Source organism: Hylobates moloch, unplaced genomic scaffold, assembly GCF_009828535.3.
Source record: "Hylobates moloch isolate HMO894 unplaced genomic scaffold, HMol_V3 SCAFFOLD_7, whole genome shotgun sequence".
Taxonomy (NCBI): Eukaryota; Metazoa; Chordata; class Mammalia; order Primates; family Hylobatidae; genus Hylobates; species Hylobates moloch.
The window spans coordinates 93285025-93310899 of record NW_026652282.1 but is presented as its reverse complement, the minus strand read 5'-3'; the positions used below and the strand labels follow the sequence as shown (position 1 = coordinate 93310899).

The 25875-nt window shown below is 37.8% G+C and overlaps 1 protein-coding gene and 2 pseudogenes across 1 annotated transcript in view; 2 read left to right on the top strand and 1 right to left on the bottom strand.

Annotated features, from left to right (window-relative positions):
• Positions 1-799: 799 nt before the first annotated feature.
• Positions 800-1400, bottom strand: LOC116811155 (high mobility group protein B1-like; annotated as a pseudogene).
• A 12566-nt stretch (positions 1401-13966) lies between these two features.
• On the top strand, positions 13967-14061 carry LOC116812324 (U6 spliceosomal RNA; annotated as a pseudogene).
• Positions 14062-23225: 9164 nt separating this feature from the next.
• DCX (doublecortin) overlaps positions 23226-25875 on the top strand; it is an 87043-nt gene continuing 84393 nt past the window's right edge. Inside the window, exons 1-2 of the mRNA XM_032757481.2 lie at positions 23226-23287; positions 25001-25386. Of these exons, the coding sequence (XP_032613372.2) occupies positions 25023-25386 (364 nt within the window). The 5' untranslated portion in view covers positions 23226-23287; positions 25001-25022. The remainder of the gene's footprint in view (positions 23288-25000; positions 25387-25875) is intronic.

The following is a 25875-nucleotide window of genomic DNA, read 5'->3' as shown; positions in this document are numbered from 1 at the left end:
TTTTCTATTAGTCCTTCAAAAACAGACTTTCAAGGTGTTTGATTCTCATAACCCGTTGCTATGAGTAGCTTGTTTACTCTTCACTTTGTAAATATAAGTGGGTTACATGAAATTTGTTATCAACTGATCAAGATTTGGGGATTCAGTTATGGAGGAAAACGGTCTCAATTTAACTTTTATTACTCCCATGATGAGAAGCAGGGTATCTAGATAAAACCTTTTTATCAGCTAACTATATGAAAAGATAAACACTGTAATAATTCATGTGATGCAAAATGGGCAAAAGCAAAAGGCTAGCTTCCCCCTCAGGAAGAAAAATTTCAGGCCTATGAAAAGGACAACAATATTAATTTTTAAAATTATATTTACTTAGAAGTATTTAGAATGTCAAACAAAACAGCTGCAACTTTTTTGCAATTAAAAATTAGCATTTAGTAAACAAAACAACAATTATTTTGTATAAGCTGCGTCAGAGAGAACTGAAGATGAAAAAAGTGTCATCCCATATATAACTAATCTGTGCTGTGCACCAACATAAACCCGCTTTAAATTTCCATGCCAATTTGCAACCCCCTTGCTGTAACAAGCAAGATTAGTGGCTATTGAAAATACTATCAGGACAGGGCTAGCTAACTACACATTTGGTAGCGTGCTAACTATACAAAAAAAGACACTGTTTAGTTGTTAAATCTTACACAGCCTTACATTTCAATTTTTTTTTCTTTAAAAGGAGTGAATTGTGTACAGGGAGGTTAAATGCTTTACAGACAAGAAAGAAAAAAACTGCACTAGAACCAGCTTATTCATGATCATCTTCCTCCTCAACATCGTCCTCTTCATCTTTCTCCTCTTCATTCTTTTTCCTGCTTTTCTCAGCCCCAACGGCTTTCTTTTTTGCTGCATCAGGCTTTCTTTTAGCTCCGTGTGCAGCGATATCCTTGTCATATTTTTCCTTCAGCTTTGCAGCCTTCCTTTCATATGGCTGCTTATCATCTGCAGCAGTGTTATTCCACATCTCTCCCAGTTTCTTTGCAACGTCACTAATGGATAGGCTGGGATGTTATTTTTGATTTTTGGGCGGTACTCACAACCGAACAAGATGAAGGCTCCAGAAGGCCTCTTGAGTGCGTTGGGATCCTTGAACTTTTTTGTTTCCCCTTCAGGAGGGATTTAGGTTTCATTTCTCTTTTGTGACAGGCCTCCCCCGACTTTGCCACGTCTTCAAGTTTTTCTTTCTCTTTTGCAGACAGGTTTCCACCTCTCTGAGCACTTCTTAGAAAACTCTGAGAAACTAACTGAATCTTCTAGGTGCTAATTTTTGTGCTCCTCCTGGCAAGTTTGCACAAAGGAGCATATGATGACATTTTGCCTTTCAGCTTCTTAGGCTCTCCTTTGGCCATGTTTAGTTATTATTTCATCAGCGAGGCACAGAGGTGCCCAGTGTCCATCCAACGCTCACTTGCCTGGGCGCTGTCTCTGTGAAGCCCAATGTACTGAAATCCCATCTTATTTTTAACATCCCAAATTATTTAATATTGTTGTGGTGGGGTTTTTTAAAAATCAGTGGCTGTCTAGATTTCTACATAGATTAATTTGTTTGTTCACTATGGAAGATTATATTTTCCAAGGATAGAGGTGACCATATCTCTTATCCCACATGCTCTTTTGCAGTGTGACCTTGCCACTCCTCTATGAAGAGGTGCAGTCTAATTCTTTTCTTCTTGAATTTGGGCTGGCCTTAGTGACTTGTATTAATCAATAGAATGTGGTAGAAGTGACACTGCATGGATTCTGAGGCTAGGTCAGATTCTGAGGCACAAAAGGCAATACAGCTTCCACCTGGTCCTCTTGGAATGCTCACTTCTGAACATTCCCATGGAGAGGTCATTTGTAGGTGCTATGGTCAACAGTCTTCACTAAGTAGTCTTTGAGTTATCCCAGTTCATATGCCAGATATGTGAGTGAAGATGCTACCAGAGGCTTCCAGCCCATCAGATTTGAGTCATCCCCAGCTATTCAAGACGTTCCAGCCAAGGCCTCAGATACCATAAAGCAGAGACAAGTCATTCTTGCTACTTACCTAGGTTTTTGTGTGAACAGAAGTTTTCATTTCTCTGGAGTAAATACCCAGGAATGTGTTTAAAAACAAAATTTCAACAAATTTAGCATAAAGATCTAATTGGATTTTATTAGCAATTCATGAATTAGGCAACTTTTTTTTTTTTTTTAAGACAAGGTCTTGCTCTGCTGCCCAGGCTAGAGTGCAGTGGTGTGATGTCGGCTCACTGCAGCTTTTACCTCCCAGGTTCAAGCAATTCTCATGCCTTAGCCTCCAGAGTAGCTGAGATTACAGGAACACGCCACCACGCCTGGTTAGTTTTTGAATTTTTAGTGGAGCTGGGGTTTCACCATGTTGGCCAGGCTGATCTCGAACTCCTGACCTCAAATGATCTGCCTGCCTTGGCCTCCCAAAGTGCTAGGATTACAGGTGTGAACTACTGCACCCGGCCAAGGCAACGTCTTATCTACAAGATAGAAAAGCACTCCACTAGGCACAGCAGAACAGTTGGTTTTTATAAGCTAGCTTAAGCAGAAACAAGAAAACTGATATCATAGCATAAAAAGCAGATTGGTTAACATCAGGTTACTTCAGGTAACATTCCTTATAGGGTTAAAGCAGACAAGGCTTCCTTATCATACCTGCTCAGGTTGACTGGGCTCCTTAGGATTGGTTGCTGTGAATCTCCTGTTCTTTTCAAAAGTGGCCAGAGTTAAGTTCAGTTTGGTTACATGGCACTTAGTACAAGTGACTCAATTCTGCTTTGATCTAGTCTGTTGGGCCTAGTGCAGGAGCTCAGTCCGAAACAATGGCCTCCCTTAAATTCTATTTAACAAGCAGGATTACTCAGTCATATGGCAAGTGTGCGTTTAATTTAAAAAAATGCCAAACTGTTTCCCAGGGTGGCTGTACAGTTCTATATTCCCACCAGTAATATATGAGAGGTCCTGTTGTTTGCAATCTTCACCAGCACTTGGAATTGTCATTATTTTTAACTTTAGCCATTCTGATAGTGTTCAGTCATAGCTCATTGTGACTTTAATTTGCATTTTGCTAATTGAAAATAATGCTGAAAATATTTTCATGTGCTTATTTTCCACCCATATATCTGCTTTAGTAAAATGTCTGTTTAAGATTTTACCCACTTTTAATTGGTTGTTTCAGACTGACTTTTTTTTTTTTTTTTTTTTTGAGATGGAGTCTCGCTCTGTCACCCAGGCTGGAGTGCGGTGGCTCAATCTCGGCTCACTGCAAGCTCCGCCGCCCGGGTTCACGCCATTCTCCTGCCTCAGCCTCTCCGAGTAGCTGGGACTACAGGCGCCCGCCACCACGCCCGGCTAATTTTTTGTATTTTTAGTAGAGACAGGGTTTCACCGTGGTCTCGATCTCCTGACCTTGTGATCCGCCCGCCTCGGCCTCCCAAAGTGCTGGGATTACAAGCGTGAGCCACCGCACCCGGCCGACTTTTAAAAATTCAAATCTGATAGTGTCCAACATCCCCCCTGCCCCCAACATGACATGAATATTTCATTTTCTTTCCCGTTCTGTTTTTCTTTTTGATGTGCATTCACTGAGTTTTGAGAAATGCATATACCCATGCAAATCAAACCCCTATGAAGTGATACAACATGATCACCCTATAATGTCCCCTCCTATTCCCCCTTTCCAGCTATTTTCTGCCCCCAACCCCCTCGAATGTAATTCATGTTCTAAATTTTTCCACCATAGATTTTTCCTGATTTAGAAATGTATATACATGAAATCATACAAAATGTACTCTTTTGTGTAAGGCTTCTTAGCATAATGTTTTTGAGATTCATCCATCTTGCATGTATTAATAATGCATCCCTTTTTATTGCTGAGTGGTATTCCATTGTATGAGTAAATCATACTTTGTTTATCCATTATTCTATTGATGAATACCTGAGCTGTCTCCACTTTGGGCTATTATGAATAAAGCTGATATGAACAATCACATTCAAGTCTTTTTCTGGGCATATGTTGTCATTTATCTTGGCTAAATATGTAGGAGGTGAATTGATGAATCACAAGATAGCTGTGTACATAACTTTATAAAAAAACAGCCATATTTTTTCCAAAGTGTAGAAAAGTACTTCTATCATCCAAGATGCCTTTGGAATCTCTGACTCATGGGTTTCCCAGGAATAGAAGTGCCCTTTATTCTGGAAATTGTGGAGGTGGGATGATTCCCACTCCCTTCCTGTGACAGAATGGATTCAAGAATATGTGTGCCTCTCCTAGCAGCTCTGTTCTCACAGCTGTCAGCCCTGGTCAGGGAGAGGCGGGGATGTTTAATTATAATGTTCCTGACAGTTTCTGAGCAGAGAGCCCAGTGCCTGCTGTGCCAACAGCTGAGCTTCGCCTGAAGCTGCCATACTGAAGACTCACCTCGCCATATCTGGCTTTTCCTCTGTAGGCTTGCTTAATGGCAAACAACTCTCATGTTTCCACTTGCTCAGTGCTGGTCAGGTGCAGGTTGCAGGCACACTCCAGCTTAAGAGGCTTGCATTACTTTCCTCATCCTACCATTGGGTTAGCTGCCAGTGCATGATACAGCCCAGCAGAGCCCAAACTACCTAAGAATTCAGTGCTCGACATAACCCAAGCTCTCAGAGTTCATCAGATTTGAACATACAGCTACTCACTGGTTCTACCGAAGTCCCTCTGGGATCCATTTATGTGTCTTCTGACTTGTTTCTCCTGTGGTTAATTAGGAGATCAGGGAAACAAAGATTGACTGACAGATAGGGCACTCTTATTTTTCCCTTTCCATAAATGCTCTTTACTTCTCCCCTGTATTAGTCCGTTCTCACGCTGCTAATAAAGACATACTTAAGACTGGATAATTTACAAAGGAAAGAGGTTTAATGGACTCACGGTCCAGCATGGCTGGGGAGGCCCCAGGAACTTACAATCATGGCAGAAGGGGAAGCAAACACGTCCTTCTTCACATGACAGTAGCAAGGAGAAGTGCAGAGCAAAAGAGGGGAAAGCCCCTTATAAAACCATCAGATCTCATGAGAACTCACTCACTACCATGAAAACAGCATGGAGTGGGGACTGCCCCCATGATTCAATTACCTCCTACTGGGTCCCTCCCATGACACGTGGGGATTATGGGAAGTACAATTCAAGGTGAGATTTCAGTGGGGACACAGAGCCAAACTATATGAGGGTGATTTAGAAATGTATATACATGAAATCATACAAAATGTACTCTTGTGTGTAAGGCTTCTTAGCGTTATGTTTTTGAGATTCATCCATCTTGCACGTATGAGGGTGATATGGTTTGGCTATGTGTCCCCATCCAAATCTCTTATGGCACTGAACACTTTCTTCCTTGTATTACCATTATTTGAAGTTTTTTCTTTAGTTCATCTCGTTCCAGAAATTGGAAGTGATTTGTAAGGGTAAATCAAATATAAACACATATCGTATATTTAAAATGGAATTTTAAAAAAGCAAGGGTGGGGACATAACATGGAGCCAGGAATGTTAATTTTGTGCACTTCCTAACCCTCTTAATAAATAGTGAGGGCCATAACAGAAGGAATGTGTTTTATTCATCTTTGTATTAATTGCAAGGCCCAACATATTCTTTTTTAAAAAATAGCTTTATTGAGATATAATTCACACACCACAAAATTCACACACTTAAGTTTAAAATTCAACAGTTTTTATTGTATTCAGAGTTGTACAATCATCATCACAATCCATCTTAGAACATTTTCACCACCCTCAAAAGAAACCAGGTACCCATTAGCATCATTCCCTGTATCACCCTACCTCCAGCCCCAGGCAGCCATTAACCTCCTTTCTGTCTCTGTGGATTTGCCTATTCTGGACATTTCATAAAAATTGACTCATACAATATGTGGCATTTTGTATCTGGCCTCCTTCAGTTAGCATAATATTTTACAGTTCATCTATGTTGTAGCATGCATCAGTACTTGATTTTTTATGTCTGCATAATATTCCATTTTATGGATATATCACATTTTGTTTATCCATTCATCTATTGATGGGCATTGGATTGTTCACAATTTTTGACTATTAATAATGCTGCAATGTACATGTGTGTACAAATTTTTCTGTGCACATTTGTTTTCATTTCTCTTAGGCATATTACCTCAGTGTGGAATTGCTTGATCATATGGTAATCCTGTTTAATCATCCGAGGAACTGCCAGACTGTTTTCCAAATGCACCATTCCCACTACCAGTGTGTGAGGGTTCCAATTTTTCCACATCCTAGCCAATACTTTTTATTATCTGTCTTTTTTATTCTTTCATTTTAGTGAGTGTGAAGTAGTATCTCATTTTGGCTTTCACTTGAATTTCCCTAAAGACTAATGGTTTTAATCATCTTTTCAGGTGCTTATTGGCCATTCTTATATCTTATTTGGAGAACTGTTTATTTAGGTTATTTGCTTATTTTTAAATTTTTTTTAAATTTTTCAGTTTCAAGAGTTCTTTATATTTTCTGGATACAAGCCTTTCATCAGCGATATGATCTGCCCATCTTTTCCTCCATTCTGTGGATTATCTTTTCATTTTCTTCATGGTATCATTTGAGGCACAAAAATTTCTCATTGTGATCAAGTCCAAGGTATCTATTTTTGTTATATGGGCTTTTGATGTGTGTAAGGTATTTTGCTTAGCCTAAGGTCATGAAGGTTTCTCTGCCCTTTCTTGCACAGACTGGACAAACGAATGTTTATTTACAACAACAGCACTATTTGTTCAGCACTTGATTTAAGCTTGGCATCATGTGCACTTGCCAGAGGGTATTGATGTCAATAACAGCAACAATAATAGCTAACTTTATTGAGCTCTTACATGAATGATCTCATTTAATCCTCACAACAAATCTTTGAGGTAAACATGAGTATCTGCATTTTACAGATAGGGAAACTGAGGATCAAAAATATTATCTTCATGTGATGCGTAGAATTGTTGTAGCCATCTTCTGACCATGAAAGAAGGCACTGATGTCAAGTTGTGGAGGACAGAAGAGAAATATAGAAAGGACCAGCTACCAAATTAAAAGCCAAAATAACATAATCAATCACAACATTAATAGCTGACATTTATTGAGCATTTTACGAGAGTTATTTGTTATCTCATTTAATGATCATAACACTTCCTTGTGAAAAAAAACCATATCATGGGGATCCCCACCATGTGGCTCAGATATGTTAAGTATTATGGCAAACTTTGTTGGTTTCTTTCACTTATTTCTCACTAACAGAACCCCATTTTTTTTTACCTTCCTCTCATCAGCCATAATTTTCTGAAGAGACTGAATTTTCTCCCATTCTAAGGAAGTGAATCATGATCAGTTTTACCCAATCAGTGGTCTCATTCCTTTTGCCAATAATTGTCTAAGGCATGGAAATGGAAGAAATCCTGGCTAATGACCTGAAAGGAAGTCTGCTGAGTGGCTCTTAGGAAATATTTTCATGGAGAATAAAAACACATTTGTTGGAAGAAATGTCCTCTCTTTTGTTTAAAATGGTTGGTTCTACACATAATGCCTAGAACATGTGTTATTTTGTAGCTCATGTGAGCAGGCACTGCTGATAAACTGGGGAAGAGAGAAGGGATATGTGAAAAGCAGTGGATCCCTGAAGAGCCACTGAATTAAAAATCTTGGAATTGCCCTACTTAGAGGCTTATTGTTTAAGCCACTCTTAGTTGTCCTTTCTGTCCCTGGCAGCTAAATTCATCCTGTCTGATCTAAATACATAGGTCGTAAATGGCTGAGTCAGGAAATCAAATCAAGGTCTGTCAGACTCCAAAACTCATGAACTTAATCCTCATACTAAATTGTCTCTGTTCAAATGCGTGAATTTTCAATGCAGGACTAAGAGCCTGTGATGTTACATCATATACATTTCTGTGGGGTGGAAATAATTTCATATTAGTAAATATGACATTTATGAGTTTGTCAACTGAAGAATGATGAAGTTCTCAAATTTGGAAAGGAGAGGTAATATTCTCTTCTCAGAGATGAGAAGTGGGCACCACACCCAAGCACCACACCTAAACATCACAAAAGTATGATATCTCTCATCTATTCTCCTAAGGGCTCATTTATCTTTCTAAAAAATCATTTAAATGTTTTTCAATAAATGCCCTTTCTCCTTCTAAGAAGTCATTTATTCTCCCAGAAATGCCCCTCTGGTCCTCCCCATCCTTTATTAAGATGCTATACAAGCCTCCAATTCTAACCTCCTTCTTGAGTCACATTTCTTTGTGAACCCCCATGTGGATGTAATTAAATTTGTTATTTTCTCTTGCTGATCTGTGTGTTGTCAGTTTAATTTTCAGGCCCCAAAACACTGAAATTAGAGGGTAGGGGAAAAGGTTTTTCTCTCCAACACTAGCCATCATAATGTGAGACAAACCAATTTAGCTCAAGTAGAGAAATCACAGAGATGCTTGGTTATGGAGGGCAACCGAGGACCCCAGCTGATAGCCAGCATCAACTGCCAGACATGTGAATGGACTAGCCTAGAGATGATTCCAGTCCCTGGCCTGTGAGTATTCCAGCTGAGGCCCAGACATTATAGGGCAAAGGCAAGTTATTTTCACTGTGTCCTGTCCAAATTTCTTTCTTTTTTTTTTTTTGAGACGGAGTCTTCCTGTGTTGCCCAGGCTGGAGTGCAGTGGTGCGATCTCAGCTCATTGCAACCTCAGCCTCCCTGGTTCAGGTGATTCTCCTGCCTCAGCCTCCCGAGTAGCTGGGACTACAGGTGTGCTCCACCATGCCCGACTAATTTTTGTATTTTTAGTAGAGACAAGGTTTCACCATGTAGGTCAGGCTGGTCTTGAACTCCTGACCTTGTGATCTGCCTGCCTTGGCCTCCCAAAGTGCTGAGATTACAGGCGTGAGCCACCGTGCCTGGCCATCCTGTCTAAATTTCTAACCTACAGAATCCATGATAATAATGAATGATTGCTTCATGTTTCTAAGCTTTGGAGCAGTTAGTTATGCAGCCATAGTAACTGGAATAGGTGATACACACAAAAAAATTCAATAATGTGTCTGTAGGGTAATTTTTAAGTGCAGGTCTATAAATCATGCCTATTATTAAATATCACCAACTATGGGCCGAGAACTTTATACTTACTATTTCATCTAATTCTTACAAATTGCCTATAGATTTGGCGCTATTCTTATCCACATTATATAGCTGAGTAAACTGAAGCTCAGTGAGACTAAGTAATTTGCTTGGGGTCATACAGTCAAAGTCTACACTTTTTCCACCACACCACGTGGTTTCCTCAGGAAGAACTATATTTTAAATATGCAATAAAAGATGGAATATCTAGGATTTGATTGCAGAAATATTACTCAAATTTCTGATGTTTATCCCTCTCAACTTCTATAAGGCTACTTTCACTAAGTGCCTGTAATTATTTCATTAGCTTCTAGATGGTTTCCCTGCTTTCAGGTTTTCAAGGTGCAAAGTCTTCCCATGGCCTGTACCACACTGAGATTCCTAAAACACGGGTAGTTTGGGTCTGTCTCTTACTGCTATCCTTGATGTAATAGCTTCATTAAAAATTCTTCCTTTTTTCTGAAAGGCTGAAGCAGAAAGGCCATCTCTTCAAAGAGCAGGATCTGCCACTTCTTATTTGTCTTCTCATTTCTCTCTTCCCCCTTGCACAGAGCCTGGCACGTAGGAGAAGCTCAGAAACTATTTGGTAGAATTAAGTCTCTTGAGTACACTATTGTGTGGATCAGTTTTCTGCTTTCTTTCACTTTATGAACCACTTCCACTTTGCTTCATACAAGGATGTTTCAGACCAGAGATGATCCCTGGGACTAGCTATAGATGAGCAGGTACTTTCTGGAAGTTGTTTCCTGGGAATTAACTTAGGCCAGTGACCACAGACACCCCTCGTGCTCTTCTAAATGGCTGGAAAAGCTACAGAAGTATTCATATCCCCTTTGTTGAGGTAAAATAAAAATGTTATGTTTTTCTTGGTTTAAGTAAAATTTATGGGTAACACACTTCACTGCTCTTACACTTGCAAAATTTTCTCCCAGATGGTAGATAGGCTATATCTCATTTTAAAAATTAGTTCTTAATTATATAAATAATACATAAATTATTAAGCATTGTTCCCTTAACATCACTACTTTCCACAAATTATTTTTCTTCTTGCTGAAGTATATTCTCTAACAATTCTGAGGGTTTCTGTGGGTGGTAAGTTTTCTGGGTTCTTATATATCCAAAATGTCTTAATTTCTCCCTCCTACTTATATAATAGTCTGGCTCAGTATTAAATTCAAGTTTCAGCATTATTTTAACTCAACAGTTTGAAGATATTGCTCCATTGCTTTCCTGCGTGTGACTTTGATAATGGAAAATCTGATGTCAAACAGATTCTTGTTCCATTGTAGGTGGTCTTTATTTTCTCTCTGAATGCTTTTAGTATTTTCATGTTATACTTGATGCTCTAAAATTTCACTGTGGTGTCTCTAATTTTAAGTCTTTTTTAAAAAATTACTTTTCTTGTTTTCATAAGTCATCCTGCTTGGCAATCAGAGGGTCCTTTCAATCTGAGGATTAATGATTTTTGTCTCTGAAGAGGTTTTTCTTTTTGGCTGTTCTTTAAATATTGCTCCCCATTCATTTTCTCCAATTTTACTCTGTGGAACTCTTTTAGAAAAATGTGAAAATGTCTTGATTGGTCCTTCATGCCTCTAATTTGATCTATTATTTACATTTAAAAGTCTGTTAAGTTTTCATATTTGCCTATTATTGTTTTCATAATTGCTTGATCTTTCATGGATGTGATATCTTTTCTTATCATTTTGAGTTTATTATCATTGTATATTCGTGTTCTTAGGACTATTTCTGTAGTGGAAGTCTTAATTTGTTGAGCTTATTGTCTATATTTCATAGGATTTTCTTTGTCTAAATGTTTGGCAAGTCTCTTATTATATGCTTCTCTTTGTAGTTGAGATATCGTATTATTAGACTGTCTGCTTCCTCTGGTTATGCAACTTATTTCAGGTAATAGGGGAAACAGACAGAGGTACTATTTTCAGTGAGAGTGAGTGAGATGGAGAACATGCCATAAGGAAGGGTACCTTGATGACTATATGTGCTTTGTTATTTCTCATGAATACTGTTATTTTCTTAGCCATTGCCCATCATCATCACCCAAGGCACTACCCTGTCTCACAGCCTTAAGCTCCTGTACTTATTGCTTTCACTTCAAGACAGATTCCTCTGTTACTGCTTGCTGGTCCATGTGGTGAGTAGAGGGATAAAAAGAGGCTGAGTTTTTTGGCTTTTCTTCCTGTGATACAAAGTGGCTACCTCTAAGACCACTGCTTGGTTCTAGGTTTCACCTCTTGGTCTGGAGAACTCTTGGGATAATTTCACCATCTATCAGAATACTCTCCCATGTGTGCCCTGTGTTGTGGTTCCTTCTTCAATCACAGCCTATCTACTTCCTGTCCTTCAGATTCTTCCCGGTTTTTGGCCCACCAACAGTGATTTAAAGCATGCCTATATTTAGCATTTTTTCTTTTGTATTAGGTATAAGAGAGCCAGTGAAAAAACTATAAATAATAGGGGCTCAAGAAATGTATAAGCTTATTTTTCTGTGCCTTAAACAACATTTGTAAGGAAGTTCTCCAGGGCTGATATGGTTGTTTTGTAATCACCAGGCTCCAGTTTATCTTGTTGCTCTGCCATTCTCAATACCTGGCTTCCACTTCCTGGTACAAGATGGCTGCTTGGGCACAAATTACGTCATTCACATTTTAACCAGCAGGAAGGAGAAGAGGATGAAAACAGATGTGGTTTCGCTTTCTATGAATATTTCCCGTAAGTTGTACGAGATACTTCTATATTCTCAGTCTGATATATATATCCTTTATATGTATCACACCTACTACTAGGTACTTTACATCTGAGTCTAAAGTCCAGATTGTTAAGTTCATTCCACAATGCCAGTGGTTCTCAACATTGGCTGTACTTTACAATCGCCAGGGTAGCTTTGAAAAATAGTAATGCTTGAGACCACACCAGATCAATGAAATCATAGTTAAAAGTATTTTGTAAAAGCATCTCACCTGATTCTATTGTAAAGCCTGGGTTAAGTACTACTGAGCTACACTTTATAAATTGTTTCTCTTTTTGACTACTAAGCTGTATGTCCTTCTGCCACACATTTCTCTGAGTAATTAATTGCTTACACTGTTTTTACAAGTCTGTGTAATTTTTAAATTATTTTGGAGAAGTACAGAGAAGTACCTTATTTCATATTTGCTGCAAGTTAAGAAAAAAAACTATGAAGAAATATATCAGACATTATAAATGTTACACATTTGAAAATTAATCTATGTAATAAACCATATTAACAGAATAAAGAAGAAAATCATATGATTATATCAATGGATACAGAGAAAGCATTCAATACCCATTCATAATTTTAAAAAAATTCCTCAGAAAACCCTAGAAATAGAGGGGAACTTGCTCAATTTGATACAGAACATCTACAAAAGGGCCCTTTACAGCTAACATCATACTTAATGGTAAAGACTGAATGCTTTCTAGCTAAGATTAGAAACAAGTTATGGAAGTCCATTCTCACCACTGCTACTCAATACAGCACTAGAGGTTTTAGCCAGTGCAACGAGGCAAGAAACAGAAATAAAAGGCATTGAGATTAGAAGGGGAAAACTAAAACTATCTCTATTTAAAGATGATATGATGATCCATATAGAAAATCCCAAGGTAATGACAAAAAACTCCTGAAACTAATAAGTGAATTCAGCAGGGTGCAAAGATACAAGATCAACATACACAAATCAATTACATTTTTAGATACTAATAGTGAACATGAGGAATGCAAAATTTAAAATACAATCCAATACATAATCTTTTAAAAATGAGATATTTAAGTGAAAGTCTAACAGAACATGTATAGGACATGTACGCTAAAAATTACAAAATACTAAGGAAAGAAATCAAACCTAAATGAATGATGAGGCACATATTGTATATGGATTAGAAGATTCAATACAGTCAATTCTCCTCAAATTGGTATATTGGTTTAACACAATTTCTATCAAAAATACCAGCAAGATTTTTTATAGATATAGGCAAGATTATTATAAAATTTATATGGAAAGTCAGAAGACCTAGAATAGCCAACACAACTCTTAAGAATAAGAATAAAATGGGAGGAATCAGTATACCCAATTTCAAGAATTATTATGTAGCGACAGTAATCAAGACTTCGATGTTGAAGGAGGCATAGATACATAAATCCATGGAATAGAATAGAGAACTCAGAAATAGACTCACACCAATATATCAAACTGATTTTTGACAAAGGTGCAAAAGCAACTCAATGGAAGATATTTTTTCCAACAAATGGCGCTAGAGCAAGACATATGAACAAAAAATAACATGTGAACAAAAAAAGAACAAAAAATACGAAGAAAAAATGACACATGAACAAAAATTATAGACAAAAGATATGAACCATAACCTAAGCCTCACACATTATACAAAAATTAACTCAAAATGGATCATAGGAATTAGGTAAAACATACATTTATAAAAATTTTAGAATATAATATAAGAGAAAACTTTAGGACCTAGACTTCATGAGGCGTTCTTAGGCATGACAACAAATCCACAATCCATAAAGGAAAAAATGAATAAATTAGCAGCTTCTGCTCTGTGAAAGACCATGTGAACAGGATGAAAAAATAGACTATAGACTGAGAGAACATGTTTGCAAACAACGCATCTGACAAAGGACTCATATGAAGAACATATAGTGAATTCTCAAAACTCAAAATCAGAAAAAATAAACAATCCCATTGGAAAATGGGTAAAAGGTCTGCTTGCTTCGGCAGCACATATACTAAAATTGGAACGATACGGACAAGATTAGCATGGCCCCTGCACCAGAAAGTGGGAAAAAGGGACAGAGTCATTTCACCAAAGAAAATATGTTCAACATCATTAGACATTAGAAAAATGCAAACTTAAATCACAACAAGATATTACTGCACATCTATTAGAACGGCTAAAGAAAAAAATGACAGATGACGCTAGTGAGGATGCAGAGAAAATGAATCTCTCATACACTGCTGGTGGGAATGTAAAATCTCACAGCCACTCTGGAAAACAGTTTGGCAGTTTCTTATAAAACTATATATTGTAATTACCATATGACCCAGTAATTGCAATCTTAGGCGAAATTTCCATTTCCAGAGAAGTGAAAACTTATGGTTGCACAGAAACTTGTATACGATTGTTCACATAGCTTTATTTGTAGTAGCCCAAAACTGAAAACAACCAAATTGTCCCTCAATAGGTGAATGTGTTAACAAACAGTGGTATATCCTTACCATGAAATACTATTCAACAATAAAAAGGTATACATTTATGATACATGTAACAACTGGGATTTGTCTCAAGAACATTATGGTGAGGGAAAAAAAAGCTAATCTCAAGAGGTTACATGTTGTATGATTTCATTTACATAGCTTTCTCAAAATGATAAAGTTACAGAGCTGGAAAACAGATTAGTGGTGTCCAGGGGTTAGGAATGATGAAGGGATGGAGTATTGGGTGTGACTAATAAGAGGTAGCAATAGCAATCCTTGTGGTGATGGTATAGTTCTATATTTTGATTGTGGTGGCAGCTCCACTTAATATATACACAAAATAAAATGACATAGAATTATATATATTTTGCCAATATCGAATTCCTGATTTTGATATCATGCTACAGTTTTCTAATTTGCAACCGTTGGGGGAAATTGAGTGAAGGGTACATGGGCTTCTGTACTATTTTCCCACATTTTGTAAATCTAGAATTATTTAAAAATAAAAAGTTAAAAAATGTACAGAGAAAACTAGATGGACCACCCATATACCTACCACTGAGTTTTACCCAATCATAAAAATTTGCCATATTTAAACATTTCATTTTTAAATTAACATACAATAAAATTGATTTTTTGGTGTATAGTTGTATGAACGTTAACATATGTACAGATTTGTGTTAACAACACAATTAGAATTTGTGTGAACCACAATTAGAATCAAATACACTTTTGTCACCCCTCAAATCTCCCTTGTGCTATCCTTTTGTAGTCACACCTTCCCCCCACACCTAAACCCTGGCACACACTGCTATGTTCTTTGTCCCTATTGTTTGTCTTTCTAGAATGCCATATTAACGGAATCCTACACTATGCAGTCTATTGAGACTGACATCTTTTACTTAGCATAATAATTTGAGAGTTATCCAAGTTGTTGTGTTTACCAGTAGTTCATTGATATTATTGCTGAGTAGTAGTCTATTGTATGGATGTAGCTCAGAGTGTTTATCCGCTTATTTGAGCTGTTGAAGGATACTTAGGCTGTTTTTATTTTTCTGCAGATTATGAATAGAGTTGCTCCAAACGTTTATGTATAAATTTTTGTAAACAGTTTTTCTATTGGGATACAATTCACACACCATACAATTCGCTCCTTTAAAATGCACAATTTAATGAGTTTTGAGTATATTTATAAGGTTGTGCAGCCATCACTAACTACTATATAATTGCAGAACATTTCAACAACTCCCGAGAAACCCATACCCATTAGCAGTCACTCCTTTCTCCCTACCGCCAGTCCAAGACAACCACTAATGTACTTTTTGTCTCTATAGATTTACCTGTTTTAGACATTTCATATAAATAGAGTCATATAATGTGCGGCCTTTTGTGCATGGCTTCCTTCACTTAGCATAATGTTTTCAAGGCTTATCCACGTTGTAGTATGTATCAGTAGTTTATTCCTTTTTATGGCTAAGTAATATTCCATTGTATGGATATATCATAATTTGCTTATCTGTTCATAAGTTGATGGACAGTTGTTTCTACTTTTTTGGCTATTATGCATAACACTGCTATGAACATTTAAAATTACAAGTTTTTATGTGGACAGGTGTTTCTGTTTCTCTTGATTATGCAGAATTAAATGTAGAATTGCTGAGTTATGTTGTAACTCTGTGTTTAATCTTTTGAGAAACTGCCAAACCATTTTCCAAAGTGGCTGTGTTAATTTATATTCTCACCAGTAATGAGGGTTCAATTTCTGCACATCTCCATCAATGCTTGTTATTGTCTGTATTTTTTTAAATTCATCACCCTGGTAGCTGTGAAATAATGTCTCACTATGGTTTTGATTTGCATTACCCTGATGGTTAATGGAATTGAGCATCTTTTCATGTGCTTAATGGCCACCTGTATGTCGTCTTTAGAGAAATATCTATTCAAATCCTTTGCCTGTTTTCAAATTGGGTTGTTTGTCATTTTATTGTTTAGTTGAAAGAGCTCTTTATACATTCTGGATAGAAGTTGTTTATTAAATATATAATTTGCCAATATTTTCTTCTATTATGTATGTTGTCTTTTTCTTTTATTCATGGTGTCCTTTGATGCTCAAAAGCTTTAAATTTTGATAAAATCCAATTCATATTTTCTTTAGTTGTTTGTGCTTTAGGTATTACATCTAAAAATACCATTGGCTAATCCAAGGTCAGTTACAAAGATTTATAACCCTGTTTTCTTCTGAGAGTTTTAGTTTTTAGTTCTTACATTTAAGTCTTTGACTCATTTTGAGTTAATTTGTTCATATGGTTGTAGTGGCATTTATAACTTTCTATTTCCACTACATATTCCATATTGGCTAGGGATTTTTGTTTTTGTTTTGCTTGTCTGTCTGGGTTTTTTGTTTGTTTATTTACCCTGTAGCATCATCCCAGTTTTTATTTCAAGAAAAACTGAGCCTTTGATAGTTTGCCGGTATTGGATTGCTCTAACTTTCAAGTGGTGGAGATACCATTCCCTTTGGAATTAAAAACCATAACCATACCAAGTTCAAAGTTGCAGGGAGTGAAGCAACTTTTTTTTTGTGAGTGGGTCATTAGGTGTAATAATAATTGATGCCATCTCTGTTTCCATTCTTTGATAGCCTGGCTTTAAGAGAAATATTGGTAGCTAGTTCAGAGCACAACTATATCCATAGAGCAGTACTTCAACTTCACAATGTGTAGCCTCCCAGTTAAGGCCATAAACTGATTCAGTGTTAGGTAATGCACCATTCAATAAGGCTAGCTGCTTCTGAGAGATGGCATCCATGGTAAGATCTGTGAAACCCTTCAATATGAGGCTACTATCTCACTTTTTTGGCTGACAAACAAATTATTTAATTAGAAAAAATGTTGCAAAGGTACTGTGATGATAAGACATTCAATAAATCCACGGATGGTGGTATGGCAGAAGCCTTGTGGATAGCCAATGTGAGCATGTATAAAAAATAGTTGTCTATTCCATTGAGGGCAAACATCTGTCTCCCAAATGATAGTTGTAATTTTGTTGTTACCAGGTAGGCATATGGTTATACTGGGTTATGGTTCCAAATTAGCAGCTCAGGAGTGGTCTCTGCTAGAATAAGATTGGGAACTCACCAGTGGCTGTAGCCAGACTAGTTTTTTGATAAGAGGAACCTCATGTTATTTAGCTATATGCATCTTCCACCCTTACCATCATGGACGTTTTATTCATCAGCCATATTGACCAAGCTCTGATGTAGCTGGGCAAGGACATCTGCAGATAAAATGTCTACTTTCTCAAAAAATTTTAGGACACACGAAGTCCTGATGTTATATATCAGTTCTATTTGAAGAGGAAATGCTGCTGTGCATGTTCAGTTTTATGTCCTGGCAGATCAAATAAAACCCACATATGGCGGGAAGCTTGGGTTCCAGGGTCATTCTGTTTCCCATGGTCAGGCATTAAATTCTTACCTAGAACACACAAGAAAATCAAGAGCGACTTTACAATATAAGAGGCTTTTCTTCAAAACCTTTGAGGGATGGGGAGGGGCTTACACAAATGATTCTCCTATTAAGACTTGCCACCATCTCTATATAACAACCTGAGCTGCTATAGATATTTTTGAGCACCACTGGATCTATTGGGTCATAAAGCCCAAGTGTCAGAGATAACATGAACCCTGCAGGTTCGATCAGTATTATGTCCATTGGGATGGTGTGATGATCAAGGTGCCTAGATTAAGCTAGAGATCCAGAAAACTGGTAAACTGCTGAAATAAGACAATAAGCATGTACTGATGTCAGAGGGTATACTTAGGATATATAGTAAGGGTAAACAGATGAAAGTAACTTGTTTTCTGTTTTATGGTTATTGAGTTACAGAAAATGTTCGATTGGTAACTCCATATGAGGCTCTAAGACCTGTGTTTATTTGGTGAGGTAAACATATCCTCTTATGTTGGATCAGGACATCCTAATGGTATAGCCACTATTAAGGGTTTGTTCAACGATTAAAGTCCTACGTGATCTGAGTTCAGTGAACCACTTATCAATAGGACTGATAGGAGGATGATAGCTAGGATGACTTCATATGAAATTGTTTGGGCTACTGCTCATAGTGCTATATATATATATATATGTATCATATAACTTTACATATATATTTTTATGTATAGCTGTATTCAGCCATTCTTGCATTTCTATAAAGAAATACCCAAGACTGGATAATTTATAAAGAAAAGAGGTTTAATTAGCTTATGGTTTTGTAGGCTGTACGGGAAGCATAGCTCCAACGTTAGCTTCTGGGAAGTCCTCAGGAAGCTTATCATCATGGCAAAAGGGGAAGTGGGAGCAGGCACTTCACATGGCAAAAGCCGGAGCAAGAGCAAGAGAACAAGAGAGCGAGAGAACAAGAGAGCAAGAGAACAAGAGAGCGAGAGCGAGAGAGAGAGAGAGAACACGCATGCATGAGTGCATTGGAGGGGAGGTGCCACAGACTTTTAAAAGACCAAATCTCAGGAGACCTTACTATCAGGAAGATAGCACCAAGTCATGGGGGATCCACCACCACTATCCACATACCTCTCACCAGGTCCAGCATTGGGGATTACAATTCAACATGAGACTGGGCAGAGACAAAAATCCAAACTATATCAATATCTATGTGTCATATATAGATATCAGGACACTAACTTTCTGTCAGATATTTAAGTTTCAAATATCTTTTCTCAGTCTATTATTTATTTTTTAATGTTTAAATGCTGTCTTTTGCCTTTAGAAGCTGTAAATTTTTATGAAATCAATTTATCAATATTTTCTTATAAGATCTCTGCTTTCTGTGTCTTAAGAAATTCTTTTCTACCATAAGGATTTAAAGGAAACCTTTTATGCTTCCTTCTAAGAATTTTAAAGTTTTGTTCTTTATTCAGGTCTTTAAAACATCTGGAGATTATTTTTATGCATAGTGTAAGGGGAGTATCTAATTTGATTTTTTTTCCATATGAAAGTTAATTGACTTAATACTATCTATTGAATACTCTATGCGTTCCTTACTCTATACAATTCAACAAATACCCAAACCTACTGTGTGTTAGATACTGTTCTAGGCACTTAATTATGCAATATTAAAAATATAGATAAAAGTAGTCCTATTGGTAATGTGAATTATATATATCATTAAAGCTGTTAGAATATTCCTACCCTGTTGAAGCTTATATTATACCTTCAGGAAATATGTAATTAATAAGTATATTACATAGTATGTTGGAGGTGATAAATGTTATGGAAAAATAAAGAGAGTAAAAAAATTTTGAACTGCTAGGTTGAGAGGGAAGGTTGTAACTTTAAATCAGGTAGCCTAGGTTGGTCTTTTTGAGAAGTCGACCTTTGGGTGAAGACTTGAAAGAAGTGAGGGAGTTGGCATATGAATATTCGGGGGATAATAAAAGTTAATACTTATACATACTATGTGCCAGGGTCTGTTCTAAACACTATACATATATTTGCTCATTTAATCCTCATAACAACTGAGAATGTTACTGTTATTATCATCACCTTCATGTGACAGATGGGTGAAGTGAAGCACAGAGGATTAAGTACTTCACCAAAGGTCCCTAGCTAATAATTAGTAGAATCAAAATTTGAACCTAGGCAGTCTGGCTCCAGAGTCCATGCTTTTCCCACTATCTTATGATATAGCAAGTTCCTGTTTATGCTGATCTCTGTTTTGTTTAGTTAATCTTTGTCTGTCCTCCAGGCCAACACCACACTATCTTCATTACTATAGCTTTATAACAAATTTTTGTAGGGCAGATATTAGCTCCTGATTTCTTCTGATTTTTTACAATGATCTTGGCTACTCTTAGAGTTTTATATTCTTCCACAAAAATTTTGAAGTAATTTTTTGTTTCACAAAAATTCGTGTCAGGGCTTTTATTTATTGGAATTTCTTCATATGTATAGATTACTTTGGGGAGAATTGATACCTTACAGCATTGCATCTTGTTATCCATGAGCCTGGTCTGACTTTACATTTATTAACAGATTCTGTTATGTTTTTCAATAGTTTTATGATTTTCTCAATAAAGGCCCTATGCATAAACAATCTTGTGATATGAGATGTGAGTCCAGGGGAAAAGTACATCTTTAAATATGGAAGTCAACTTTGAAGGTCAAGGGCAATCCAACCTCACTTCCTGTTTGCTTACTCTGTCCCACACTGGATCCTACTCTTTGTGCTTCTGATTGGTAACATAAACTAAAAATTTTTTTGGTATTTTGTGTGTGTGTGTGTGTGTGTGAGAGAGAGAGAGAGAGAGATAGATGGATGAGAAATTTCTTGACCCTGCTCTTTAAGCTGAGTTTGATTAACCCAGACTGCAGTATATCAAGAAAGATCTAATCCCTTCTTCATGATTTTTGCAAGATGCATAGTCCTGTGCTATCTCCTTTCCTCAGTGAGTCATCAAGCCCCTCAGGGGCAGTGATGGATGTTTCCTATACTGTCTTGCTTGTGGTACAGGGCACATGGTAAGTAATCAAAAGGTCGTATTGCTACATTTCCAACATGGAGTTGCTATTCTTTTTCTTAAATCACTTCACTCCATTAAGCCCTCAACCGTGACTTTCCCTTGACCTTCAAAGTTGATTTCCATATTTAAAGATTTACTTTTCCCCTGGACTCACATCTGAGACCTTCTCTTTGCCAATGGCCTGTTTCCTCTGAAGAAGTGAGAAAGAAGGTCTTGGTAAGTAGCTGAGAGTTCTTTGAGAAGAAATATCTTTGTGAGATGATCTAGTCCAGTTTTTGCAAAAGCTTTTTATCCCTGCAGAACATTAGTCCATGTTCTGGGGTGACCAAAAAGTTCTGAGCTTTAAAAATAAGTGGAAGCCCTGTATACCAAATTGTTTTCTTTTTGAGACACATTTTATAGTTTGTATTAAAGGCCTGACAAGTTTTATGATAAGCAAAACTATCTTTGTTTAGCGCATCACTTTTCAAACATTTTTGACCACAGATTTTTTTTTTCCTGTTTTTAAGGAACACCTATTAATGCCCACATATCTCAAACAAGGAAATATTGATCCTGCCTATCCCTCTGCTCTCTAGTATATATAAAGCAAACAAAGTCATTTATCCTAGGCTGTCTCATAAAGACATTTTGCAGCTTCCACAGTAGCATTGCAAAGCCTATATTATGAGGAAGTTTCCTCTGAAATACATTCCAAATGGTTTGTGTTTAAGTTTTATTATCCCATCCATTGTTGTGTCTTCACCAGAAATAAAATGATTTTTAGTTCTGATGCAAAATTAATTGCCACATATTTACTGAATGCTTATGATGTGCAAGAAAGAAGTTTTAAGACATTAGCCTTGTTGGAATTTCCATATTTCCCTGCCCTTATTCCTTGATTTTTCTTTGGCTCTAGCCTGAATAATGTTAATTTTTCATGAGGTTGCCACAAGGTAAGGCAGCAACACATGGAAGAAAACAGGGCAGACACATGCATTCCCCTGAGGTACTTGTACAGTAACCAAGAAATCAGCAGCAGGATGTTGGGGGGACTTAACTAGGTAGGTTGCACATTTGAGGCTGTCCACTCAACTAACAGACAGCTCCAGGCTTTGCTGATTCACACCTTTCACAGAAGAAAGACAACCATATATTTTATCCCACTTGGCGGCAGCTTACAATAAAACACATGCACAGAAAATGCTTAAATATAAAAGATCAACAGCACTATATAAAAGGAAGGGTTAATTATACTAGGAATCAGCTATGAAATAATTACTGAGCATGCTATTAGCTCTGAGCTTCCTGGAAGCCAAGCAAAAATAGAACCATGATAGTTCAAGGCTGCTACATATTGATGCATGCAGCCTCAATTGTGAATATGGTAGCATCCCCCTACCCCATTTAACCTTTCACCTTTCTCTTTTGTTTTATAGTTTGGCCTGATCTAATTACTTCAATTTGGATGCTTCCTTGAGTTTTTTTTGTAACATCTTTTATATAAAGAAGTCAGCTAGTGACAAATAAGCAGTTTGAGGAGAAATCTGTTAATATTTATTTTGTAGCCATCAGATTTACTTCACATAGAAAGGTCTTTGGGTTGGGTTTGAAATTCCAAACTCTCAAAGGTAAATGCCACATTAACCTTTCATTAACCAAATTCTTACACCAAGCTGATAGATTTGGGATGTCCTTTTTACTTCTATCTTCCATAATATTCTAAAATTACTTTACCTTGTTTTGTTCCTATCCTACTTCCTCTTAGTCTACTTTGTTGACTTCATTAAAAAACAAAAAACAAAAAACCAGTTGTTGGATACTTGAGCTAAACTGCCTTAAAGAATCTGCAGATTTGATTTTTTTTTTCTCTCAAGAGGGTAAAAGGAAGAGAGCTACAATTTCTAAGAAGCCTGGCTTTGCTGTCTGAGTCTGGCCCCCAGGCAGATTAGGCCAAGATTTTGGCCAAGTGAAATTGCCAATTTTCTAAAAGAAAGGACTAGCACATTGCTCATTAGAGCATTCTGATTTTGTCTGCGCAATCTTTTTGCTACCCTGCAATTTCCTGTTAGTTATAAATGAAACCTTTCTAGCTGTTAATGCAGCCTGTGAATTTTTTTAAAAGCATGTAATTAATCATAGGAGGTTGGGGGGATTCACTAAGCCTGAGTTACATGGGAGAAGCTGGACAAGGCACTAGGACCTAGAAGGCATCTATCCACCCTGGCAGGAATTTCTTGCTTGGAGCTCAGACAACAAAGGCATAGAGAGATTGGTTTTCTTTCTCTCAGCATCTCCACCCAACCAGCAGAAAACCGGTGAGTGGGGCTTTTAAGTGATTTTCAAGAAGAATGTAACAGATGTCAAACGGGAAAAGCACAAGGCAAAGCCTGCTCTCTCTGTCTCTCTGTCTCCTTTTCTCCTTTTTTGCCTTATTCTATCCGATTTTTTCCCTAAGCTTCTACCTGGGATTTTCCTTTGGAAAAGTGAGTTTGATGTTCCTTTGTTTTCACTGTGATGTTAATTTAGAATAATACTCCCTCTGATCCTAAAGCAAAGCAAAGCCTTACTGGCACGCCTGGGGAAATGTTTGCTACTTGCCTTGAGGAGGTGGGGTCTCTTACCACTGCAGGTTGTCTGACAGAGACAATGCTGAGCTCAGCATAGGTCATGGTGACATTGAAAAAAAGGGGGAATTGAGCCTGGCAAACCCATTAGGCACCAGTCTTTCTTATCTCCTGTCCTCCTGGTCCCTTGCAAATATATTGATGTGGCAGTGTGTAGCAGCTGAGCCCTGCTTGCTTTGTGAGTCCTTTTATCCCCATCTGTGAGATGCATGTTAATAGTTTGGCTCTTAGGATGTCACTACATTTGCTAGCATTTGCGGCTTCAGTTGTATTGGGTTTCATGTTTTGATTGTTTGGGGTTCTTGGTGGGAGAGGGGGTTCAACAGAAGGGAGAAAAGCAAAGCCTGACAAATGACCATCTTTTCTCAGCTAATGCACCTGGGCAATATACAAGTTTGGGGTGAATTGCCTGCTGTGAGGGTAAAATGTCACTTCAATTAGGGTAGAAACCCAGGACAATGAAAGGTGTGCTTCCTTCTAAAGGTCCCATATGCTGTTCGGAGACTCATTTGTGAATCTTTCAACAATTAAATTATTCCGTTAAGAGGTGTTGCTGCATCAGTGGGGAGGGGGTGGAGCACCTGGGGAAAAAAAAAGGATTTTGTGAACAAATGGAACCGGGGGAAGACAGAGCTAATAACTTGTTAAATAACTTATTTTTCTAATCCTTTTTCCCCCCAGCTTATTTCTTATGAATGTCGGATAGCTGCACCAGCTTGGTGGGGAAAGGGTTTGATGAATAGCACAAAGACACTGGCTGTTCCCTGGAGGCTATCCCTTTAAAGGAGAATCTTAGTTTATTCTAGGGGGAGGGGATGCACACATTAGAGTAGGAAAGAGGGCTTGGAATAAAATGAAAACACTCCCCCTTCATAGTCATTGTACTGAAATGCAAAGACTGCTTCCTAAGCTGGAGATGCTAACCTTGGCTAGCTCCTTCTGTTCTCTTCAAGGGGAATTTTGTCAGGCTATGGATTCATTTACAACTGTTAGTCATGTGGGCATGTGTGAGGAAACAGATGCCAGTTTTAATGTATTTAGCCCGAAGTTACAATTTGATAGGAGCCACTGTCAGTAAGTCTCAGGATTTTCAGCTATTTCAAAATCTCCCCTTCTCCTCTGTCTGGAACAGTGCCAAGAGTGCCTCCCTCTCTATCTCTTACTCCCAACCCCCACAACCACCAGCACCCCCGCCCAGCCCCTCCTTCTTCTCTATTAAGATCAATATTCCTGCAGGTCAGGGGCAAGCAGCAGATGGGTCACAGGCTTTTTTCAACCAGTTCTTTTCACAAGCAGCAGATTGCAGATCTGGATCTGGCTAATATTTGAAATCCCTTCTTTTTTCCTTCTCGTCCCTTTTTGTTTTTGCCTCTCTTCACCCCCATCCCTTTCTCCAACGCTCAGGTCTCTGAGGTTCCACCAAAATATGGAACTTGATTTTGGACACTTTGACGAAAGAGATAAGACATCCAGGAACATGCGAGGCTCCCGGATGAATGGGTTGCCTAGCCCCACTCACAGCGCCCACTGTAGCTTCTACCGAACCAGAACCTTGCAGGCACTGAGTAATGAGAAGAAAGCCAAGAAGGTACGTTTCTACCGCAATGGGGACCGCTACTTCAAGGGGATTGTGTACGCTGTGTCCTCTGACCGTTTTCGCAGCTTCGACGCCTTGCTGGCTGACCTGACACGATCTCTGTCTGACAACATCAACCTGCCTCAGGGAGTGCGTTACATTTACACCATTGATGGATCCAGGAAGATCGGAAGCATGGATGAACTGGAGGAAGGTAATTTAAATAGTGGGTGGTGGCCCTTGGTGGGAGGCGGCATCATTGGTTATGGTTACATTCTTGGGTTGCTTTGAAAAAAATTAGGCAATGTATTTTTCAAAACACCGGGTTGATTGATGCTCAAATTTCTAATGCTATAGACATCAAAAGAGCCATTAGCAATCACCCTTCAGTCTCTGCTGAGGTTGAAGTGTGAATGATGGTGATCATGCATTGTGCTTATCTGCCAGGGTATAAAAAGGAAAATCTTAATTGTAGCATTTACTCTAGATTTTGTTCATAATTAACTCTGAGTAGCACTATTGAGGCAGAGCATGAAATCATTAAGGGTATAACGAGGAAGGACATTTGGTTGGGTTAACAGAGTAAATATTATGCCCAAATTTTCTTTGAACTACTGAGAAATTATTTGTGAATTGCAACTCATTGGAAATATGCACCCTAAGAGCAGGATTTCCTGGACATATTCACAGAGGAATATTCTTT